Raw genomic sequence first — 21,624 nt, 5'->3', positions numbered from 1 at the left:
ACTCTGTCTTATTTACCCTGATGTTCATATAGATGTAGTTCAATTTACATGTCAACTTTTCACATTTTCCTTGTGTTTTACCTGCTTGTATTACTGTGTAATGCTGAACAAAATAGCTTGTTTACTCTAGGCTCTTATCTTATGCTAATGAAGGGTGGTGTTTTTCTAAGGTCCTAGCAGGAGACAGTATTCTGGATAGTAACTTTACTTTCAGTTCAGCTGAAGAGACAAAGAGAACAGACGCAGACATACGAGCTCTGAAGACTCATACAGGTATGAATTGTTATGAAATAGTTTAGCTGTCTGTCAACTGATTCAGCCCACCTACTTTTGAAGGTGGCAGAACAGTTATTATTTCTTTTAGTTTTCATTTCATTTCTATTTTTCAGCAGGGAACTATATAGAATTATGGAATTTGTGAGGAATATGGAGAGAAGACGTTTGATAAAGCCTCAGGATATTCTGGCTACTTTGCAATCCATACCGGAGGATGAATCGGAATCCGAATTGCAGGAACATGTATTTGATTCTGACAGTGATGAAGATTTCATTCCTCAGAACATATCAAGTGAATCTGAAGACTCAGAAGGAACAAATCCAGAAGGTAAGTAGTTATGTGTATTTATTTGTTCTTCCACACACTGAGTTAGGGCCTGTGCACACTAGCAGAATTCTGGCTGAATAGCCATTTGGATATTCTTGCCGCAATACAGGCCGTACCTGCCCGCTCATGCCTGAAGCTCCGCTCCGAACCCCGGGCTGGAGCCGCTGTCAGGGACAGAGCAGCGCTTGCTTACGCGCGAGCACGGCTCCGTCCCAGACAGCGGCTCCAGCCCGGGTTCGGAGCGGAGCTTCAGGTATGAAACTCCGCTCTGTACCTGAGCGGGCAGGTACGGGCCGAATTGTGGTGAGAATATCCGGTCGGATATTCCGCCGCTAATCCAGCCAGTGTGCACGGACCCTTACAAAACAAAAATTCTAAATATTCATCAACTTTTTTCCAGATATTCCAAGCACATCAACTGGGGATCGGGCTCATGCAGTTATGTTGCCTCGTGGACAGAAAAAATCAGCAAAACGTCCCAGAAATGAAAGAACAACAGATAACGATGGCGGCGAAGGTAATGCAACAACAAACACCAGAGAAGGCGAATCTGAAGGAATACTAGTTTCAGCGGATGGTATTCAATGGAAACCTGTTGAAATTGGACAACACTTGCCTGGTAGGCGTGACAGCCAAAATATTCTTCGAGAAGCACCTGGCCCTACAGGATACGCCAGAAGAAATATCATTATCGATAGTCCTTTGAGCGCATGGCGTTTATTTTTTGATTCATATATATTGACACATATAAAGAACTGTACGCTTGCAGAAGCATGCAGGAACAATAATTTACAGTTTACTCTATCTGATGAGGAGCTAGATGCATTCATTGCGATATTCTATGCTCGTGGAATATCTGGCACGAACCGTCAGTCGATTAGCAGTATTTGGTGTAATGACTGGGGAATACCGTTTTGCAAAGCGACAATGTCTAGGGACCGCTTTGTTGAAATTATGAGGTTTCTCAGATTTGATGAGAAATCTACTCGATCGGAGAGACTGCAAATGGACAAGTTTGCTCTATTTTCTACTGTGTGGGACAGGTTTATTGAAAATTGTATTGCGTGTTACAAACCTGGCCCATACATAACGGTGGATGAGCAACTTTTCCCAAGCAAAACTAGGTGTCCATTCACGCAGTACATGCCTTCCAAACCAGATAAATATGGCCACAAATATTGGCTAGCTGTTGATAAGGAGAGCAAATATCTGGCAAATGGCTTCCCTTATCTAGGCAAAGATGACACACGCCGTGCTGAGGACCGTTTAGCTGACCATGTGGTAATGAAGTTATTGGACCCGTTTTTGAAAAAAGGTCGCAATGTTACAACCGATAATTATTTTACTTCATTAAAATTAGCTAAACAGCTAAAAAGCAAAGGAACAACCATCGTGGGAACACTGAATAAGATAAGGCGAGAAGTGCCTAAAGAAATAAAATCCATGAAAGAGGAATTGTACAACACTAAAGTGTTTAGAAATGAAGACAATTTTACACTTACAGTATATCAAGGAAAGCCCAACAAAAATGTTGTCATTTTGAGTTCCGTCCATCCAGATGTTGTTGTTGCATCTGATTCCGCTAAAAAAACTCCAGAAACGGTAAAGTTTTACAATGAAACAAAATATGGAGTAGATGTAGTGGATCAGATGGCATGAAAATATACCACACGAACATCCACAAGGAGATGGCCTGTTCATGCATTTGAAAATGCCTTAGACTTTGCGGGTATAAATGCATGTATAATATTCAAGGAGATTACCCATCAAAAAATGTCACGCAAGGCATTTTTGCAAACGCTTGTGAGAGAGTTGAGTGGTCCTTATGTCACAGATAGGGAAAAGGGTTCCACGTCCCAAGTTTCTACATGTTCAGAAGTGATGGTTCAAACAAAATTTTGCCAGATCAAAGAAAACTGCAAGAAAAATAGATCTGTCGGCAATTGTAAGACTTGTGGTAAGTCTTTGTGTGGGCAATGTACTGCCATAAATCAAAGGCAATGCCTAAAATGCGAAACACCAAATGTTTAGAAGGTGAATTCTGCGCCATATTTTCATTTTTTAGCTCCTCCACCTACATTTTCTCTGCTTTTTGTTCTTCAGTTGTTGTTTATATGTGTGCACTTGAATAAAAAAAAATGTTTGAAAAACGTCTATTATGATTATTGTTATTTTCTTTAGAAAAATAAGAAAAGCAGAAAAAAACCAATCAAAAGCATTACTGTTGGATCTCACAATAATAATACATTACAAAAAATATAATTATTAATAAATAACCACAAATGAAACTCTAAAAATAAACGAAAACAAGCAAGGAGTCAAAATGACTCCTTTCAGTAGTTCTAGGCGGGGTCACGAGTCCAGTAGTCCTAGTGTTAAGGCCGGAGTCACACTAGTGATGAATATGGACAAGTGCTATGCAATAAAACATCGCATAGCACTTGGACCAGTATTCATCTATGGGGCAGCTCACATCAGCGTTTTTTTCTAGGCTGTTTTCAACATACGAGTGAAATCGCAGCATGCTGTGATTGTCACCGACACTCGGCCGAGTCTCGGCGCACTCGCACCCATATAAGCCTATGGATATCATCCGAGTTATGTTTCGATATACGCTGACCCCGGCAATGGAGGAGATGGAGAAATTAATTTCCCCGCCTCCTCTGCAGCTGTGCGAGAGGCTCGGAGCACAGACGCATGACACTCGGCTCGCAGCAGAGCAGGAGCAGAGGGTCATTAGCATATCGTATCCGATGCTCTCGCATCGGATGCCATACGCTAGTCTGACCCCGACCTTAGAGAAGAAACTGGTGCTGCCGGTGTGCAGTACAATACAATGTCTATAAAAAGAAATGGGCACCACTCACTGTTCCTAGGGCAATCCTTTATTCACATCGCTCTGTGGACCCGTAGAAGCGCACGCAGCGCGAAATGGCTGTATTCTGACTCCTACCTCCACCTCTTCTTTCTGCCGCTATGTTTTAACTATGGATGTGAATAAAGGATTGCTCTAGGAACGGTGAGTGAGTTCTTTTCTTTTTATGGACAAACATTTATATAGTCATTCAAAAATATTGTAGATACATCATTGCACAGTACACAACCTCGATTAAACAGGCTATTTCATATTCCTAGTTGCCCCACATTGATATTGTTAATTCTACTGCTTTTATTTCAGTAAGATAGCTAGGTAACAAGTTTCCTAATTGAGCTATCATACGGATATACACTAGAGGTATAGTATTTTTTGTCCATGTACAGAACTTTTATGATATCCCATTACAAATTCATTGACATTAATATGGTGTTATTTCTCCCACTCCTACCCCTACCCACCACTTTGGAGCTATAACAGCTTTTATTTTTTCTAGAAAGTCTTTCTTCAAGATTTTAGATTGTGCTTGTAGGAATTTTTCACATTGATCAAGAACAGCGTTTGTGAGGTCAGACGCTGATGTTGGACGAGAGGAACTGGCTGGCAATCTCCATTCTTACTCATCCCAAAGGTGTTTGATAGGGTTGAGATTAGTGTTATGCATGGACCAGTCAAGTTCTTCCACTCCAAACTCACCCAGCTATGTCTTTATGGATTTTGCTTTGTGCTCTGGAGCACAGTCTGGATGAAACAGAAAATGGCAATCCCCAAACTGTTCTCACAAAGTTAGAAGCAACAATAATGCAAAATGTTTTGGTATGGTGAAGCGTTAGGGTTTCCTTTCATTGGAACTAATGGGTGCAGGCGAACCTCTCTAAAACATCCCAACAGCATTATCTGTGCTCAACCAAACTTTAGAGTTGGCACAATGCAGTCAGACAGATAACTTCCTTATGCCTCTTCCCAAACCCAGACTTGTTCTTCAGATTGCCAGATAAAAGCGTGATTCATCACTCCTCAGAACACATTTCCACTGCTGCATAGTTCAGTGGTAGGAGTATGTTTTACCTGTGTACAGGTGGGCAACTATGGAACTCCATGCCATGAAGCTTACAGGACACAGTTTTTGTGCTGATGTTAATGCCAGAGGAGGTTTTCAAGTCTGAAGATATTGAGCCAGAAAAGCTGTTGCGACTATGTCGCCATGGACCTCGGAACTTTGCGACCTACAGTAGCTCTGTAACTTAAGGTGGTGTGCCACATTGTGGCTGAGTTGCTGAGATTTATAATCAAATCCATTGTTGATAATACCACTCGCAGTTTATCAAGTAATATTTAGGAGGGAAGAATTTTCACAAACTGACTTGTTACAACAGTGATATCCTATTACAGGACCACGCTGGTATCAGTGAGCTCTATAGAATGAGCCAGTCTTTTTCGTGTTTAGAAAGACAGATTGTATGGCTAAGCGCTGGATTTTATACACCTGTGGTTATGGGACTGAATGGCAAACCTGAATTCAGCGATTAAGAGGTGTATCTTAATACATTTGTCTATATAATTTATAACCATAAAACTATGTTAAACTGTTAAAGGGAAACTGTTACGTGAAAACTAAAAAAGCTATTATCCTGCAGATATGGGGTTAATCTGCAGGTTAATAGTGTCCTGAAGACATACTGATTCCAAAGACATACTGATAGGGAGTTTAGATTGTGAGCCCCATCGGGGACAGCGATGATAATGTCTGTAAAGCGCTGCAGAATATGTTAGCGCTATATAAAAATAAAGATTATTATTATAAGATTATTTGTCCTTAATCTGCTTGGCTCTGGTATTTAAAGTCCCTCTGACGGGTGGAAATTAACTTCATTCCCCCCTTCCAGTCACAGGGGTTGCGCCGGCAGTGGTTCAGTCACACCACTCTGTTTATAGAGAGCGACGGCTGTCACCCTAGTGATGAGCGAGCTGTCAGTCCGTGCATGGGGAGCAGTTACAGCGACCATACCATCTCTATACACTGACCATGTTTATATTTATAGAGAAAAATAGACAAAAAGACCACCACGTTCAAGCTAGTGTGAACAGGTGCCAACCCAAAAAAGCATATAAGTTGAAAAACAATAAAGGTTGCACCATGGTGCAACCTTTATTTTTTTCATGATTATATTTATTCAATGCATAGAGAACTCTATCACGATGACAAATAAAAATAATTAGAACAATGCATAAATAGTTGAAGAGACATAAATCCGAACTGTCTAATTCTGAACTCCCTTTCATGCCTCTGCAGTGAGCCGGCAAACAGCCTGTGCTCTGTATGCCAATGGAGCCTAAGGGGTAAGGTTTCTCCTTGTGGAAAGTGACATACCAGCTCAAGGTAAGGAGGCTTATTCGCACAAGGAGAAACGTTACCCCTTAGACCCCAGTCCATAGCCTCTCACCTAGCCAAAGCAGGTCTCATACTTTGCACTGACGAATGGCAATACCCCAAAACACCATGTCTGCAAATTGAGATTCTGATTTGGCTTTTATCCTGTAATATTGCAAGACTCGTTAAAGGGTTGATTGTGACTTGTAGGATCGCTGCTTTCAACAGGTGGCGCTATAGAGTACAAGTCCTCTTCCTCTCTGAAGAGGCAATTTGCTGTATGCTAATGCAGCATCTATAAAGGCCCCTTCACATTAAGCGACGCTGCAGCGATGCCGACAACGATCCGGATCGCTGCAGCGTCGCTGTTTGGTCGCTGGAGAGCTGTCACACAGACCGCTCTCTAGCGACCAACGATGCCGGTAACCAGGGTAAACATCGGGTAACTAAGCGCAGGGCCGCACTTAGTAACCCGATGTTTACCCTGGTTACCATGCTAAAAGTAAAAAAAAACAAACACTAGATACTTACCTACCGCTGTCTGTCCTCCAGCGCTGCGCTCTGCTTCTCTGCTCTCCTCCTGTACTGGCTGTGAGCCGGAAAGCAGAGCGGTGACGTCACCGCTCTGCTTTCCGGCTCACAGCCAGTACAGGAGGAGAGCAGAGCACAACGCTGGAGGACAGACAGCGGTAGGTAAGTATCTAGTGTTTGTTTTTTTTTACTTCTAGCATGGTAACCAGGGTAAACATCGGGTTACTAAGCGCGGCCCTGCGCTTAGTTACCCGATGTTTACCCTGGTTACCAGTGAAGACATCGCTGGATCGGTGTCACACACGCCGATCCAGCGATGTCAGCAGGAGTCCAGCGACGAAATAAAGTTCTGGACATTATTCAGCGACCAACGATCTCCCAGCAGGGGCCTGATCGTTGGTCGCTGTCACACATAATGATTTTATTAACGATATCGTTGCTACGTCACAAAAAGCAACGATATCGTTAACAATATCGTTATGTGTGAAGGTACCTTAAGTCTGCTGCACTAATTTTCTGAGTTTGTCTCAGGGATATATTACAATGTAGATTACAGCCCTTTGCCAGTTTAATTCTATCATTCTGATAAGCTATGTAGGTAGACATTTCATGTTATCATGGGATCTCGAAATAGGAGGTATGTAACTGATAAAAGCAGTAATTGACATCCGATCTGATGTTTGTAAGAATGGAGAGACCTAGAACTCCACATTAAAAGTTCTGAAACTTTGCTGTGTATTTTGAAACCAAGTGGATAGGTTACATGTATAAATAAGCACAGCTCATCTGATGTAGCCTTGATCTCCACAATCTTATCTACAAATCTTAAATACTAGTCCAGCATATTACAGCACTGTTGTAGATGAGGTGGGTGAAGATAATTTATTACAGACACCAATTACTATTTATTTTCCTCCTCTTCTTTGCATAGAAATTTCTTAAGAAATTCATAATTTCCCACGGGATCAATAAAGTGTATCGTATCGTATCGTATCGTAAGAAGTCATACAATGTCTAACCTTGACAACAACACATGTAGCATATCGTAAGCTTAAACTATTTGTTGCTAGGATTATGAAAAGTAGTTATCAAACCAAACTAAATTGACCCTTTCATCTTATGTCATTGGCAGAGTTATGGAACTGCCGTATGCCTACCAGTGCTGTGCCTTTGCAATCTGTGAAAGTGTCTTCAAACAGTCAAGTCAGTGGAGCAAAGATGACAATAGCAGTGCCGATGACTTTCCTCGAAAGGATGTTGGAATGCTACATCTACAAGGCAAGATACGTTTTGTTTTACCTGCTTCCTAGAATGACAGTTACATAATATAGGGGAAGTCATACAGTGCCTTGCAAAAGTATTCGGTCCCTGGAACTTTTCAACCTTTTCCCACATATCATGCTTCAAACATAAAGATACCAAAGTAAATTTTTGGTGAAAAATCAACAACAAGTGGAACACAATTGTGAAGTTGAACGAAATTTATTGGTTATTTTACATTTTTGTGGAAATTCAAAAACTGAAAAGTGAGGCGTGCAATATTATTCGGCCCCTTTAACTTAATACTTTATTGCGCCACCTTTTGCTGCGATTACAGCTGCAAGTCACTTGGGGTATGTCTCTATCAGTTTTGTACATCGAGAAACTGAAATTCTTGCCCATTCTTCTTTGGCAAACAGCTCGAGCTCAGTGAGGTTTGATGGAGATCGTTTGTGAACAGCAGTTTTCAGCTCTTTCCACAGATTCTCAATTGGATTGAGCTCTGGACTTTGACTTGGCCATTCTAACACCTGGATACATTTATTTGTGAATCATTCCATTGTAGATTTTGCTTTATGTTTGGGATCATTGTCTTGTTGGAAGACAAATCTCCGTCCCAGTCTCAGGTCTTTTACAGACTCCAACAGGTTTTCTTCAAAAATGGTCCTGTATTTGGCTCCATCCATCTTCCCATCAATTTTAACCATCTTCCCTGTCCCTGCTGAAGAAAAGCAGGCCCAAACCATGATGCTGCCACCACCATGTTTGACAGTGGGATGGTGTGTTCAGGGTGATGAGCTGTGTTGCCTTTACGCCAAACATATCGTTTGGCATTGTTGCTAAAAAGTTCTATTTTTGTTTCATGTGACCAAAGCACCTTCTTCCACATGTTTGGTGTGTTTCCCAGGTGGCTTGTTGCAAACTTTAAACAACACTTTTTATGGATATCTTTGAGAAATGGCTTTCTTCTTGCCACTCTTCCATAAAGGCCAGATTTGTGCAGTGTTCTACCGATTGTTGTCCTATGGACAGACTCTCCCACCTCAGCTGTAGATCTCTGCAGTTCATCCAGAGTGATCATGGGCCTCTTGGCTGCATCTCTGATCAGTCTTCTCCTTGTTTGAGATGAACGTTTAGAGGGACGGCCGAGTCTTGGTAGATTTGCAGTGGTATGATACTCCTTCCATTTCAATATGATCGCTTGCACAGTGCTCCTTGGGATGTTTAAAGTTTTGGAAATCATTTTGTATCCAAATCCGGCTTTAAACTTCTCCACAACAGTATCACGGACCTGCCTGTTGTGTTCCTTGGTCTTTATGATGCTCTCTGTACTTCAAACAGAACCCTGAGACTATCACAGAGCAGGTGCATTTATGCGGATACTTGATTACACACAGGTGGATTATATTTATCATTAGGCATTTAGGACAACATTGGATCATTCAGAGATCCACAATGAACTTCTGGACTGAGTTTGCTGCACTGAAAGTAAAGGCCGAATAATATTGCACGCCCCACTTTTCAGTTTTTTAATTTCCACAAAAATTTAAAATAACATATAAATTTCGTTCAACTTCACAATTGTGTTCCACTTGTTGTTGATTTTTCACCAAAAATTTACATTTGGTATCTTTGTTTGAAGCATGATATGTGGGAAAAGGTTGAAAAGTTCCAGGGAGCCGAATACTTTCTCAAGGCACTGTATATGCATGACTCAAGCTACAAATGGTGTTTTATGGAAAAATTTACTGATTGCCACCACAATAGCAAAATGTATCCAGTTATACTATTTTAGTAAAAATTAATATCTTACTTTGTGGGTAATGCCATATTTTACTACCTTTAATCATTTCATCAAGGAATTTGGCATATTTCCATCAAGCAGTATTACTGCAATGTTTCTAAGTACTGTTATAAAGGAAGTAATGGGAACTACCCTCTCCTAGTGTATCCTCACCCACCCCCTGCAGACTGTGAGCCCTCGCGGGCAGGGTCCTCCCTCCTTATGTACTCGTGTGCCTTGTTATCTGCTCATGTTTAATGTATTTGTCTATATTTGCCCCGTATTCACATTTAAAGCGCCATGGAATAAATGGCGCTATAAAAATGTATAATAATAATAAAAATAATAATAATAACTCGTTTACTTCTCAGATGATCGTGACTTTGATGATTTTCTTCTTGATTTTGAAGAGGATGTGAAAGCTCTTCACTCTGTGCACTGTACTCCATCTCCAGGTAATATAAAATACATGGTCTACTGTCAACTAGTGTCCTAATTCTGTCATTTATAATGCAGCAGTACATGAGAGATTAGAGCGGTTGAGCACTAGTGTAAACGTTAGAGGGCCAAGGGCAATGGAAGAAAAAACATTGTCTCATCTCTCACACCTGTGCCACTTCTCTTCACTGACTACTGGGACTCCTACTGTCCCCTGGCATCAACATTTGGCAGTGGTCACCTGACGCCCCCTGCCAAATTATGATACTGGGGTTCACAGTACATAGTGGTGCCAGATTGAGAGGCAAGTATAGGGTTTTTTTCTTCTACTAACCCGTGCCCATAAATATTAAGTTCTATACTTTTATCATAATGAATAACCCCCCAATTGCAAAAAAAAAGGTTCATAAACTTTTTTGGTCTAACTAGTTGAGTGCCTTAATGATGATAAGTGCTAGTGAAGACTACACAGTCAAAAGGAATTTGGCTACCTAAATTTCTTAACATATTTGCTTTCCTATTGACATTGATAGGTACAGCTATCTGGTACTAAATTTAATATGGCAATCTTGCACCATAAGACAAGAATATGGAATGTATGTTAAGCTTACTGATACAGTTTCACAATCATAATTATTCAACCCCATTGGCAAATTAAATATATTAGCAACATTTTATAAATGTCCTGTTGTTTGAAATAGTCCAATAAAAGATGCGCAATTGAATACCCCAATATGACTAACATGACAGAGTTGCTCAAAATTAACCCAAAATGTCAATTTTAATGACTACTGCAGTGTCAGAATTATTCAACCCTTTCATGTTAAGTTTCTTTAGTACTTGATGGAGCATCCTTTAGCTGTTATGACCTGCTGCAAATGTAATACATTGAAAGGTATAAGCTTATGGCAGCGTTCCTGAGAATTGCTATCCCCTTTATCATGGGCAATGGCCTCCAGTTCATTAATATTCTTGGGATGTCAAGAGAATTTTTGGTGCTGAAAACCTGCAGCGTATGGAGGGCAAGATGAATTCAATCAAGAATCAGAAATCCTAGGAAAATACATCATGTCTTCTGTGAGGAAGCTGAAGCTTGGACGTCATTGGACTTTCCAACAGGAGAATGATTCCAAACATGCCTCAAAGAGTGGCCGTCAAAGTAGTCTAATTTGAATCCTGTAGAAAATCTTTGGTGTGATGTAAGGAATGCTGTTGCAGCACATAAACCCAAAAATATTAATGAACTGGAGCCCATGTCCCATGGGGAATGGGCAAAGATTCCTCTGGAACACTGGCAGAACCTGTTGTCTGTCTATGCAACACATTTGCACCAAGCCATAACCGCCAAAGGAGCTCTAGTAAATACAGTAGTAACGACACATGAAGGAGTGTGTCAAGGCAGTAACTCACCTTGCAGCGTATCCTTGTGTCACTCCATCTTTTTGAATTTCCTTTTGCAGCACTACTCTGCACTGTATTAGGCAGCTCCTCCCACCACTCTTTGTCCGAACGTTGGTTCCTAGTTAGTTTGTCTGCTAGTGTCCTATTCATGTGTTTGTTTGTATTCTACCATTATCGACCCAGTTTGTGTACCCGTCATGTCAGACCTCTCCACTCCAGCTTTTACTCTGATCCTGTGCTGCCTGCCCCGACCTCAGACTGTCTGACTACATCTTTGATTCACTCTCCTGTACCTTGTACCCACGCCACTGATCCTCTGGTCAGCTGCTGCAGTGCAGGGACTGCCCTGGAGTGGTACCTGGTGTCGACTGGCAACCCAGCCTATCCTCACCATCTGATGGCCTAGTGAGGACCTGGCAGACACTTAGTCACTCCTGACCCGTGGCGCAGTGGGTTCACACCAACCAGTGTTATAGAGTGAATAATTCTGAGTATGCAGCATTAATTAAAAGTGACATTTTGTTTTGAATTTGGAGAAACTACTTGTTATATTAGTTATGTTGATCAATTTAAATTGTTCTTGTTTAATGATTTTATTACAATCTGTAGAAAGTTTCTAAATTTTGCTAATAAACCTAAATTGCTAAATAACTTTCATTGTACCTAGGAGATTAAATAGGCAGAGTCATTATTGCATTTAGACACATATATGAGTGACATATATTTATTTTACACCAAAAGGAAAAAATCTACATCCACATACGGTATGTAGATGCACATTTAGGGTATGTGCACACGCTGCGGATTTTGCTGCGGATCCGCAGCATTTCCGCAGTTGCGGGTCCGCAGCAGTTTCCCATGAGTTTACATTACAATGTAAACCTATGGGAAACAAAAAACGCTGTGCACATGCTGCGGGAAAAAAACACGTGGAAATGCAGCGGTTTACATTCCGCAGCATGTCACTTCTTTCTGCGGATTCCGCAGCGGTTTTACAGCTGCTCCTATAGAAAAACGCAGGTGTAAAACCGCAGTGAAATCCTCGGTAAATCCGCGATAAAATCTGCAGCAAAAACGCAGCGTTTTTGCCCTGCAGATTTATCAAATCCGCTGCGGAAAAATCCACAGTTGACCATTCTACGTGTACACATAGCCTTAAAGTTGATTAAAACATTGTTATTTGTGTAAACATTAATAGCAATTCATTTTGTCATTGCTACAGGGCCATTCAAACCCTGTGACCACCTGTTTGGAAGTTGGCTGATCCGGATTGGTGTGTGGCTGATAGTTCTTCTAGCCTTCATTTGCAATGCTTTGGTTATTGCCACAGTCTTCAAACATCTTTCATATATTCCATCCATAAAGCTTCTAATTGGTCTCATAGCCATTATGAACACTTTGATGGGCCTTTCCAGTGGGATCCTGGCTACAGTTGATGTTTTAACCTTTGGAAAATTTGCTCAGTATGGGGCTTGGTGGGAAAATGGAGTTGGTTGTCAGATAACTGGGTTCATGTCGGTGTTTGCAGCAGAAACCTCCATCTTCCTCCTCACTGTGGCTGCACTTGAGCGAGGACTTTCTGCAAAATGTTCTAATAAGTTTGAATCAAAATCCTCATTTATAAGTGTCAAGGTGTCTATTTGCTTTTGTTTTATTCTGTCTTTGGTAATCGCAGTGTCACCATTATTAAGCGGCAATACGTATGGGACCTCACCATTGTGTTTCCCACTGCTTTTTGGTGATCCCTCCTCTATGGGTTTCATGGTTGCTTTAGTCCTCTTGAATTCACTGTGCTTCCTTATAATGACAGTTGCCTATACCAAACTATACTGCACATTAGAAAAAGGGGAATTGGAAAATGTGTGGGACTGCTCAATGGTAAAGCATATAGCCTTGCTCCTCTTCACTAACTGCATTCTCTACTGCCCTGTGGCCTTTTTGTCCTTCTCCTCACTGTTAAATCTTACATTCATTAGTCCTGAAGTGATTAAGTCAATTCTCCTGCTTATTATCCCATTGCCTGCATGTTTAAATCCTCTATTGTACATTCTCTTCAATCCACATTTCAAGGAAGATATTAGTGGACTGAAAAGCACAGACATGTTGTGGAACAGATCTCGACAAACTAGCCTGTCCTCTATAAATTCAGAAGATGCTGAAAAACAATCCTGTGATTCTACACAAGCCTTGGTGACCTTTGCTGGCTCCAGCATTTCATATGAGTATCCATCCAGCCCTTCATCATACCAAATGACTGAAAACTGTACATTATCAGCTGGAACATATGTGTCTTGTCACTGACAACATGGCCACACTGACGGTACTGGTTCCTGGTTTCCTTAAGGCACAAGCCTTTCCTTATTCACTATTATTGGGAGAATAGTATCAGTTTGTCTTTGCTGCATCCATATGAAACCAATCAGCTTTGCTATTTCTCTTGGATATTGTCTAAAAGATAAGCCTCAGGATTTATCATTAATCTTTTACAGGGTTATCTTGCCTTTCCATCACATCATTTCCTCTAATTAAACCAAAAACTGAATGTGCAGGACTTTGTCAATATACTCCCAGCTGCCAAGACCTCAGCATTCATAATGCATAAAATATGCTCCAGAGCAGCCTCTCACTTCATATGTATTACATGCAGAGCTTACAATCTAATACAAAGCACCAATATAGAAGAAGCTGGATCCAAAACTCAATATGTTGGAACACACACAGGATATATTTCCAGCAAAGCTGCTCTAACGTCTAGGAAAGTTTTTATTATTTTGCTTTTACTCATCAACTATTGCAGTCTTTATTAAGAAAGTCTAGAGAAACTTTTCAGCGAGAGGACACAAACCATGGTGTTCAAACATTTCCCTTGAAATGATGAATTATTCATTTTGTCATCTAGTTTATAGGCAGGGACTTTATGTGCCCTTATAGGTAATATGACAGAACGAGCACATGGACAGTTTGTGTTCAGTCCATCCTGAATGTTTCCTGTTTCTATGAGAATAAGGCTCTTGTCGCCTAGCCCCCAATTAAGACAATGGCCTACATGGATTAATTAGAGTTATAAAACAAAGATATGTTGGGGTTTTTGTAATCAAACACAGCAACCCTTTTGCCCATGAATTGTGTGTGTTGGAAAGGAAAGATTGACAATCAGTTGGCCGGGGCTCCTATACATATTAGAACGCTGGCGATATCGGCACATGCATTAGTCTAACATGGATGGGGGACATAAGGAATACAAAGGTTTTATTTATTTTAAATGTCACCTAACCTGAATAATCACACAGATTACTATATGTAGTGTGATATAAGTCTCATTGTTTGGCGTTTTTTTATTCTAAACACATACAGTGGGGCAAAAAAGTATTTAGTCAGTCAGCAATAGTGCAAGTTCCACCACTTAAAAAGATGAGAGGCGTCTGTAATTTACATCATAGGTAGACCTCAACTATGGGAGACAAACTGAGAAAAAAAAATTCAGAAAATCACACTGTCTGCTTTTTTATCATTTTTTTTGCATATTATGGTGGAAAATAAGTATTTGGTCAGAAACAAACAATCAAGATTTCTGGCTCTCACAGACCTGTAACTTCTTCTTTAAGAGTCTCCTCTTTCCTCCACTCATTACCTGTAGTAATGGCACCTGTTTAACTTGTTATCAGTATAAAAAGACACATGTGCACACCCTCAAACAGTCTGACTCCAAACTCCACTATGGTGAAGACCAAAGAGCTGTCAAAGGACACCAGAAACAAAATTGTAGCCCTGCACCAGGCTGGGAAGACTGAATCTGCAATAGCCAACCAGCTTGGAGTGAAAAAATCAACAGTGGGAGCAATAATCAGAAAATGGAAGACATACAAGACCACTGATAATCTCCCTCGATCTGGGGCTCCACGCAAAATCCCACCCCGTGGGGTCAGAATGATCACAAGAACGGTGAGCAAAAATCCCAGAACTACTCGGGGGGACCTAGTGAATGAACTGCAGAGAGCTGGGACCAATGTAACAAGGCCTACCATAAGTAACACACTACGCCACCATGGACTCAGATCCTGCAGTGACAGACGTGTCCCACTGCTTAAGCCAGTACATGTCCGGGCCCGTCTGAAGTTTGCTAGAGAGCATTTGGATGATCCAGAGGAGTTTTGGGAGAATGTCCTATGGTCTGATGAAACCAAACTGGAACTGTTTGGTAGAAACACAACTTGTCGTGTTTGGAGGAAAAAGAATACTGAGTTGCATCCATCAAACACCATACCTACTGTAAAGCATGGTGGTGGAAACATCATGCTTTGGGGCTGTTTCTCTGCAAAGGAGCCAGGACGACTGATCCGGGTACATGAAAGAATGAATGGGGCCATGTATCGTGAGATTTTGAGTGCAAACCTCCTTCCATCAGCAAGGGCATTGAAGATGAAACGTGGCTGGTTCTTTCAACATGACAATGATCCAAAGCACACCGCCAGGGCAACAAAGGAGTGGCTTCGTAAGAAGCATTTCAAGGTCCTGGAGTGGCCTAGCCAGTCTCCAGATCTCAACCCTATAGAAAACCTTTGGAGGGAGTTGAAAGTCCGTGTTGCCAAGCGAAAAGCCAAAATCATCACTGCTCTAGAGAAGATCTGCATGGAGGAATGGGCCAACATACCAACAACAGTGTGTGGCAACCTTGTGAAGACTTACAGAAAACGTTTGACCTCTGTCATTGCCAACAAAGGATATATTACAAAGTATTGAGATGAAATTTTGTTTCTGACCAAATACTTATTTTCCACCATAATATGCAAATAAAATGTTAAAAAAACCGACAATGTGATTTTCTGGATTTTTTTTTCTCAGTTTGTCTCCCATAGTTGAGGTCTACCTATGATGTAAATTACAGACGCCTCTCATCTTTTTAAGTGGTGGAACTTGCACTATTGCTGACTGACTAAATACTTTTTTGCCCCACTGTAAATGATATGTTTTCCTTGCAGCTGACAGACATATTGCTGTAGTTCCATCATGGCTCTACATTTTAACATAAGGAAAGATGCCGTGAGTTGTGTTAACATCTAGTGACACTTTTTGAATGTCTTGTTCTTTGTTATGAAGTCCGATTTTACCATAGCCATTACAAGAAAGTGGGCATTCAGCCCTAACTTTATAATCACGAGAACACAGAAGTTCAGATTGTACCCTTGCTTCCACTTCTCAATGAGAGAGAGGAAAATTTCACATGTTCACATATTTCATAATAACATGTTACATTTATCAGTAATGTGTGTGTATATAACTGTTTGCTGTCCTGTTAAAGGGAATATAGAAAGGAAACAGCATTCATCTTCATTCAGACAGGCATATTTTACCATATGTGCCAATATATATTTCACATCTAACACTCTATCTGCCAATTGATCTACTGAACTATTTCTCCCTACGTTTCTGCTGAACCATGGGGATCAATATAGCAAAGAACCAGCGAAAGTCTGGGAATAACATCTGGAATACTGATTGTTAAACATCCATACGATATAGAACTCCTGATCACTTACAGGAAGGTGTTACATGTTACATCTTCCTATTCAGTCGAATATAACATATTTAAAGGAGAATCTTTAAGCATGATTTCACCCCTCCCCCCCAAACTATTCATATGCGTTCCAGCTCTCTTCCCCTCCCAGCGCCACTTCCTCCTGATTGACTGACAAATACTGTGTCTGAAGTCACAGCATAGAAGCTGTCAATCAAGAAGGAGGAAGTGGCGCTGGATGGGGAATAGAGCTGGAGTGATAAGGGCTTCAGATCTACAGTCTCATTTTATCAATGCAAATGCTAATTTCTCAATAACGGAAGAAAGGACCAGCCATGTAAAGGTATTACTGGACTTGTCTTTGAAAGAGCTACTTGCACATATAAATAGTTTGGAAGGGTGAAATGCTGAAACACATTCCCTTTAACTGTATATGAAACAATCTGCACTGTCTGTTGCTGCAAATGGTGGATGCTTCTATGTCTTGTTTTCAGTTAGGAGCTGCAAGAATTGACTCAAGTGGTTAAAGCTCATCATGAAGGCTTTCATTAGCAGCACCCTCTCAATCTGCAGGTCTCTAATGAACACAAAAGTGGATAATCCCTTTAAACAATTTACATTCATGTTAAATATTTTATTAAACAGGGAAGCAGCTATATACCAGCACAAACCCAGCAATCAAAGTACAATGTTTTAGTGAAATTGGGTGGATGGTCTATTAACTCGTTCCACAAAACTTGAAAACTTCTTGAAACTTTGAATACGATCATAGGTTACAGATGTTACAATACAAATCTTTATAGCCAGCATTTTGATATTACTATATATGTAAGAATGTAATATTTGAAGAAAAAAAACTAGATCAGCAATATAATCTGGAGGGGGCCTGACATCCAGCCCATACTCCATTCTAAATGCCAGTTAATCTGTTATTCAGAGAAAAGAGGGAGACACAAAAGCGCAAATAGGGTCTTATCAAACGTTACACAGAGCTGCCCACCAAGAGAAATACTCACCTGGTGAGAGTGAAGGAAGGACATATATTAATGGCGGCTGCTGCAGATCCACAGGTCAGTGCAAGACCTGATTGAAACATACACTTGGGTAGGAAAAAAGGATCATCCCTGCAATGCCGCAAGAAGAATTCCAAAAATTGTAGAGGTTTCAACGTGGTTTATTCTACGCATTTCAGGGTTCAGGTGACCCCTTCATCAGGACAAACCACAAATATTGTACAAGAGTCATAGGTATACAGGATTCCAAATGCTGATGTGTACTTAAATCCTGTATGCCTATGACTCTTGTCCAATATCTGTGGTAGAATAAACAACGTTGAAACCTCTACAATTTTTGGAATTCTTCTTGCGGCAGCGCGGGGATGATCCTTTTTTCCTACCTAAGTGTAAGTTAATCTGTTATGGGAATCTTACAATACTGTATGTAATGGTACTGGACCTGGAAGAGCTTCAAGCAGTTACACAGACAAGGATGCTAGGCAAAGGTGACAATGGTTACTTTATATATGATAGGCCTAAACTCACATGTAGGAAATGGGAAAAACTTATATGGGCAGAACATTGTATAAAATACATATAAATGATTAACCTAAAGGTTCTCCTATAAATAGACACAAGGTTTTATTTTTATAAGCATGTTTGGAATATTGTGATTAGAAATGTGTAACTTGGAAATGAGAAATACTTAATTTTTATGAGATTTGTAAATATAGACCTGTATTTATTACTTTGGCAAAGATATAATAACATCAAATGGTATAAGTGGAAACAGCTTCAACATGTTTATTCTGCTCATTGGTTTTATTGAGGTTGTTACCTGTATATACTGTATATAAAAGTCTAGTGTCTGTACATAGGTAATACTTGCTTGCTTTTATATTGTGTAACAAATATATGCAATTTGTAATAAAAAATTGTGATGAAATAATGAAGCTATTCTGATTCATTTTTAAAATATTAACCCCTTCACCCCAAACCCTGTTTTCACCTTCCTGACCAGGCCAATTTTTACAATTCTCTGACCACTGTCACTTTATGAGGTAATACAGTTCTGGCAAAAAAAAATCTTTACAAGTTCAATGAAACCACAAAATCTTAATATTCAAGTGGATTCAAGTGTTTTATTGTGGATATTTTATTACAATTAGTATTTTGACACCCTTACATTTTATCACCATCTGCAGTCGTTTAGGCATGGATTTAGCACCCCACACTATCACACTGTCAGGGTGTTTAACAGTCTTAACTGTATATTTTGGGTCATACCGTGGCACGGTACTCGGACGACGCACAACCTTTGAGCCTCCCCTGACCAGCCTGAAAGTGCTCTCATCACTAAACATCACTTTCCTCCACACTTCAGATGTCCAATCTTGATATTTCTTACAAAACGCAAGCCTTTTCTTCTTCATTGCTGCTGTGAGCAGGGGCTTCTTTGCGGCACGGCAACTTGGTAGACCCAGGTCCTTCTGCAGGCGGTGATGAATTATCCTAGTTGTGATGTTCTGGAGGAGCATAGGGTACTTGTTTTTTAGTTCAACGGCAGTTATAGAAGGATGTGACATCACTTCATGCTTCAGAAGCTTATCCGTCCTTGGTGAAGTCTTCTTAGGTGCGCCAGAGCCTGACTTACTCTGCGGTACCATCCCAGGAGTCAATGATGCCGGCGACCGCTTCAGTTGATAAATTGCTTCTCTTGACACTCCCAGATTTCTAGCTACAGCAATCACCGAATCCCCCTTCTCGAGCAGAGTCAAGGCATGGGATTTCTCTTCCATTTTAAGCTTCTTTCGACCCATTGTGGGAGATAATAAAAAACTGAGGGAGATAATAAAGACTGCCTAATAGCAAAACTGACTGAGCTGCACATAACAACCAGAGTGCAGCTTTTGCTTTACCAGAGAAGTGAAAACTGAGCATTGATTGGTTGATATTTGCAACAAAGCCATCTTTAATATTAGACAGATTTTATTATCTCCCCCATTGTGTACACTTTTAAAAAGTGAAATTATGATGTGGATTTTACATGTAAAGTTTTTTTTTTTGCTGCGCAAGTGTAAAGATTTTTTTTTTGCCGGCACTGTAACTCCAGAACACTTCAACATATCCCACTGATTCTGCGATTTTTTGTGACATATTGTACTTCACAATAGTGGTAACATTTGCTTTGATATGACTTGTATTTATTTGTGAAAAAAACAGAAATTTGGCGAAAATTAAGCATTTTGTAATTTTCAGTCTTTTAATTTTTATGCCCTTAGCCCCTCAAGCCCCGAGGGTGGTTTGCACGTTAATGGCCAGGCCAATTTTTACAATTCTGACCACTGTCCCTTTATGAGGTTATAACTCTGGAACGCTTCAACGAATCCCAGTGATTCTGACATTGTTTTCTCGTGATATATTGTACTTCATGATAGTGGTAAAATTTCTTTGATATTACCTGCGTTTATTTGTGAAAAAAACGGAAATTTGGCGAAAATTTTGAAAATTTTGCAATTTTCCAACTTTGAATCTTTATGCAATTAAATCACAGAGATATGTCACACAAAATACTTAATAAGTAACATTTCCCACATGTCTACTTTACATCAGCACAATTTTGGAACCAACATTTTTTTTGTTAGGGAGTTATAAGGGTTAAAAGTTGACCAGCAATTTCTCATTTTTACACCATTTTTTTTAGGGACCACATCTCATTTGAAGTCATTTTTAGTGTGACACCATTCTAAAAACTTCACCCCTCAAGGTGCTCAAAACCACATTCAAGAAGTTTATTAACCCTTCAGGTGTTTCACAGGAATTTTTGGAATGTTTAATTAAAAATGAACATTTAACTTTTTTTCACAAAAAATTTACTTCAGCTCCAATTTGTTTTATTTTACCAAGGGTAACAGGAGAAAATGGACCCCAAAAGTTGTTGTACAATTTGTCCTGAGTATGCAGATACGCCATATGTGGGGGTAAATGACTGTTTGGGCGCATGGGAGAGCTCGGAAGGGAAGGAGCGCCGTTTGACTTTTCAATGCAAAATTGACAGGAATTGAGATGGGACGCCATGTTGCGTTTGGAGAGCCACTGATATGCCTAAACATTGAAACCCCCCACAAGTGACACCATTTTGGAAAGTAGACCCCCTAAGGAACTTATCTAGATGTGTGGTGAGCACTTTCACCCAACCAGTGGTTCACAGAAGTTTATAATGCAGAGCCGTAAAAATAAAAAATCATATTTTTTCACAAAAATTATCTTTTCGACCCCAATTTTTTATTTTCCCAAGGGTAAGAGAAGAAATTGGACCCCAAAAGTTGTTGTGCAATTTGTCCTGAGTACGCTGATACCCGATATGTGGGGGTAAACGACTGTTTGGGCGCATGGCAGAGCTCGGAAGGGAAGGCGCCGTTTGACTTTTCAATGCAAAATTGACTGGAATTGAGATGGGACACCATGTCGCGTTTGGAGAGCCCCTGATGTGCCTAAACATTGAAACTCCCCACAAGTGACACCATTTTGGAAAGTAGACCCCCTAAGGAACTTATCTAGATGTATATTGACAGCTTTGAACCCCCAAGTGTTTCACTACAGTTTACAACGCAGAGCCGTGAAAATAAAAAATCTTTTTTTCCCACAATAATGATTTTTAGCCCCTCAAATTTTTATCTTCCCAAGGGTAACAAGAGAACTTGGACACTAAAAGTTGTTGTCCAAAGTACGCTGATACTCCATATGTTGGGGTAAACCCCTGTTTGGGCACGCGGGAGAGCTCGGAAGGGAAGGAGCACTGTTTTACTTTTTCAACGCAGAATTAGCTGGAATTTAGATCGGACGCCATG

The 21,624-nt window shown here is 40.3% G+C and overlaps 1 protein-coding gene across 1 annotated transcript in view; it reads left to right on the top strand.

The window, feature by feature from the left end:
• LGR5 (leucine rich repeat containing G protein-coupled receptor 5) overlaps positions 1-14,608 on the top strand; it is a 330,331-nt gene extending 315,723 nt beyond the window's left edge. The window contains exons 16-18 of the mRNA XM_069764603.1: positions 7,514-7,659; positions 9,796-9,879; positions 12,486-14,608. Of these exons, the coding sequence (XP_069620704.1) occupies positions 7,514-7,659; positions 9,796-9,879; positions 12,486-13,564 (1,309 nt within the window). The 3' untranslated portion in view covers positions 13,565-14,608. The remainder of the gene's footprint in view (positions 1-7,513; positions 7,660-9,795; positions 9,880-12,485) is intronic.
• The last annotated feature ends 7,016 nt before the right edge of the window (positions 14,609-21,624 follow it).

Source organism: Ranitomeya imitator, chromosome 4 (genome assembly GCF_032444005.1).
Source record: "Ranitomeya imitator isolate aRanImi1 chromosome 4, aRanImi1.pri, whole genome shotgun sequence".
In the NCBI taxonomy this organism is placed as follows: Eukaryota; Metazoa; Chordata; class Amphibia; order Anura; family Dendrobatidae; genus Ranitomeya; species Ranitomeya imitator.
The sequence above is the reverse complement of the archived record's forward strand: the minus strand, read 5'-3'. Positions and strand labels throughout refer to the sequence as shown.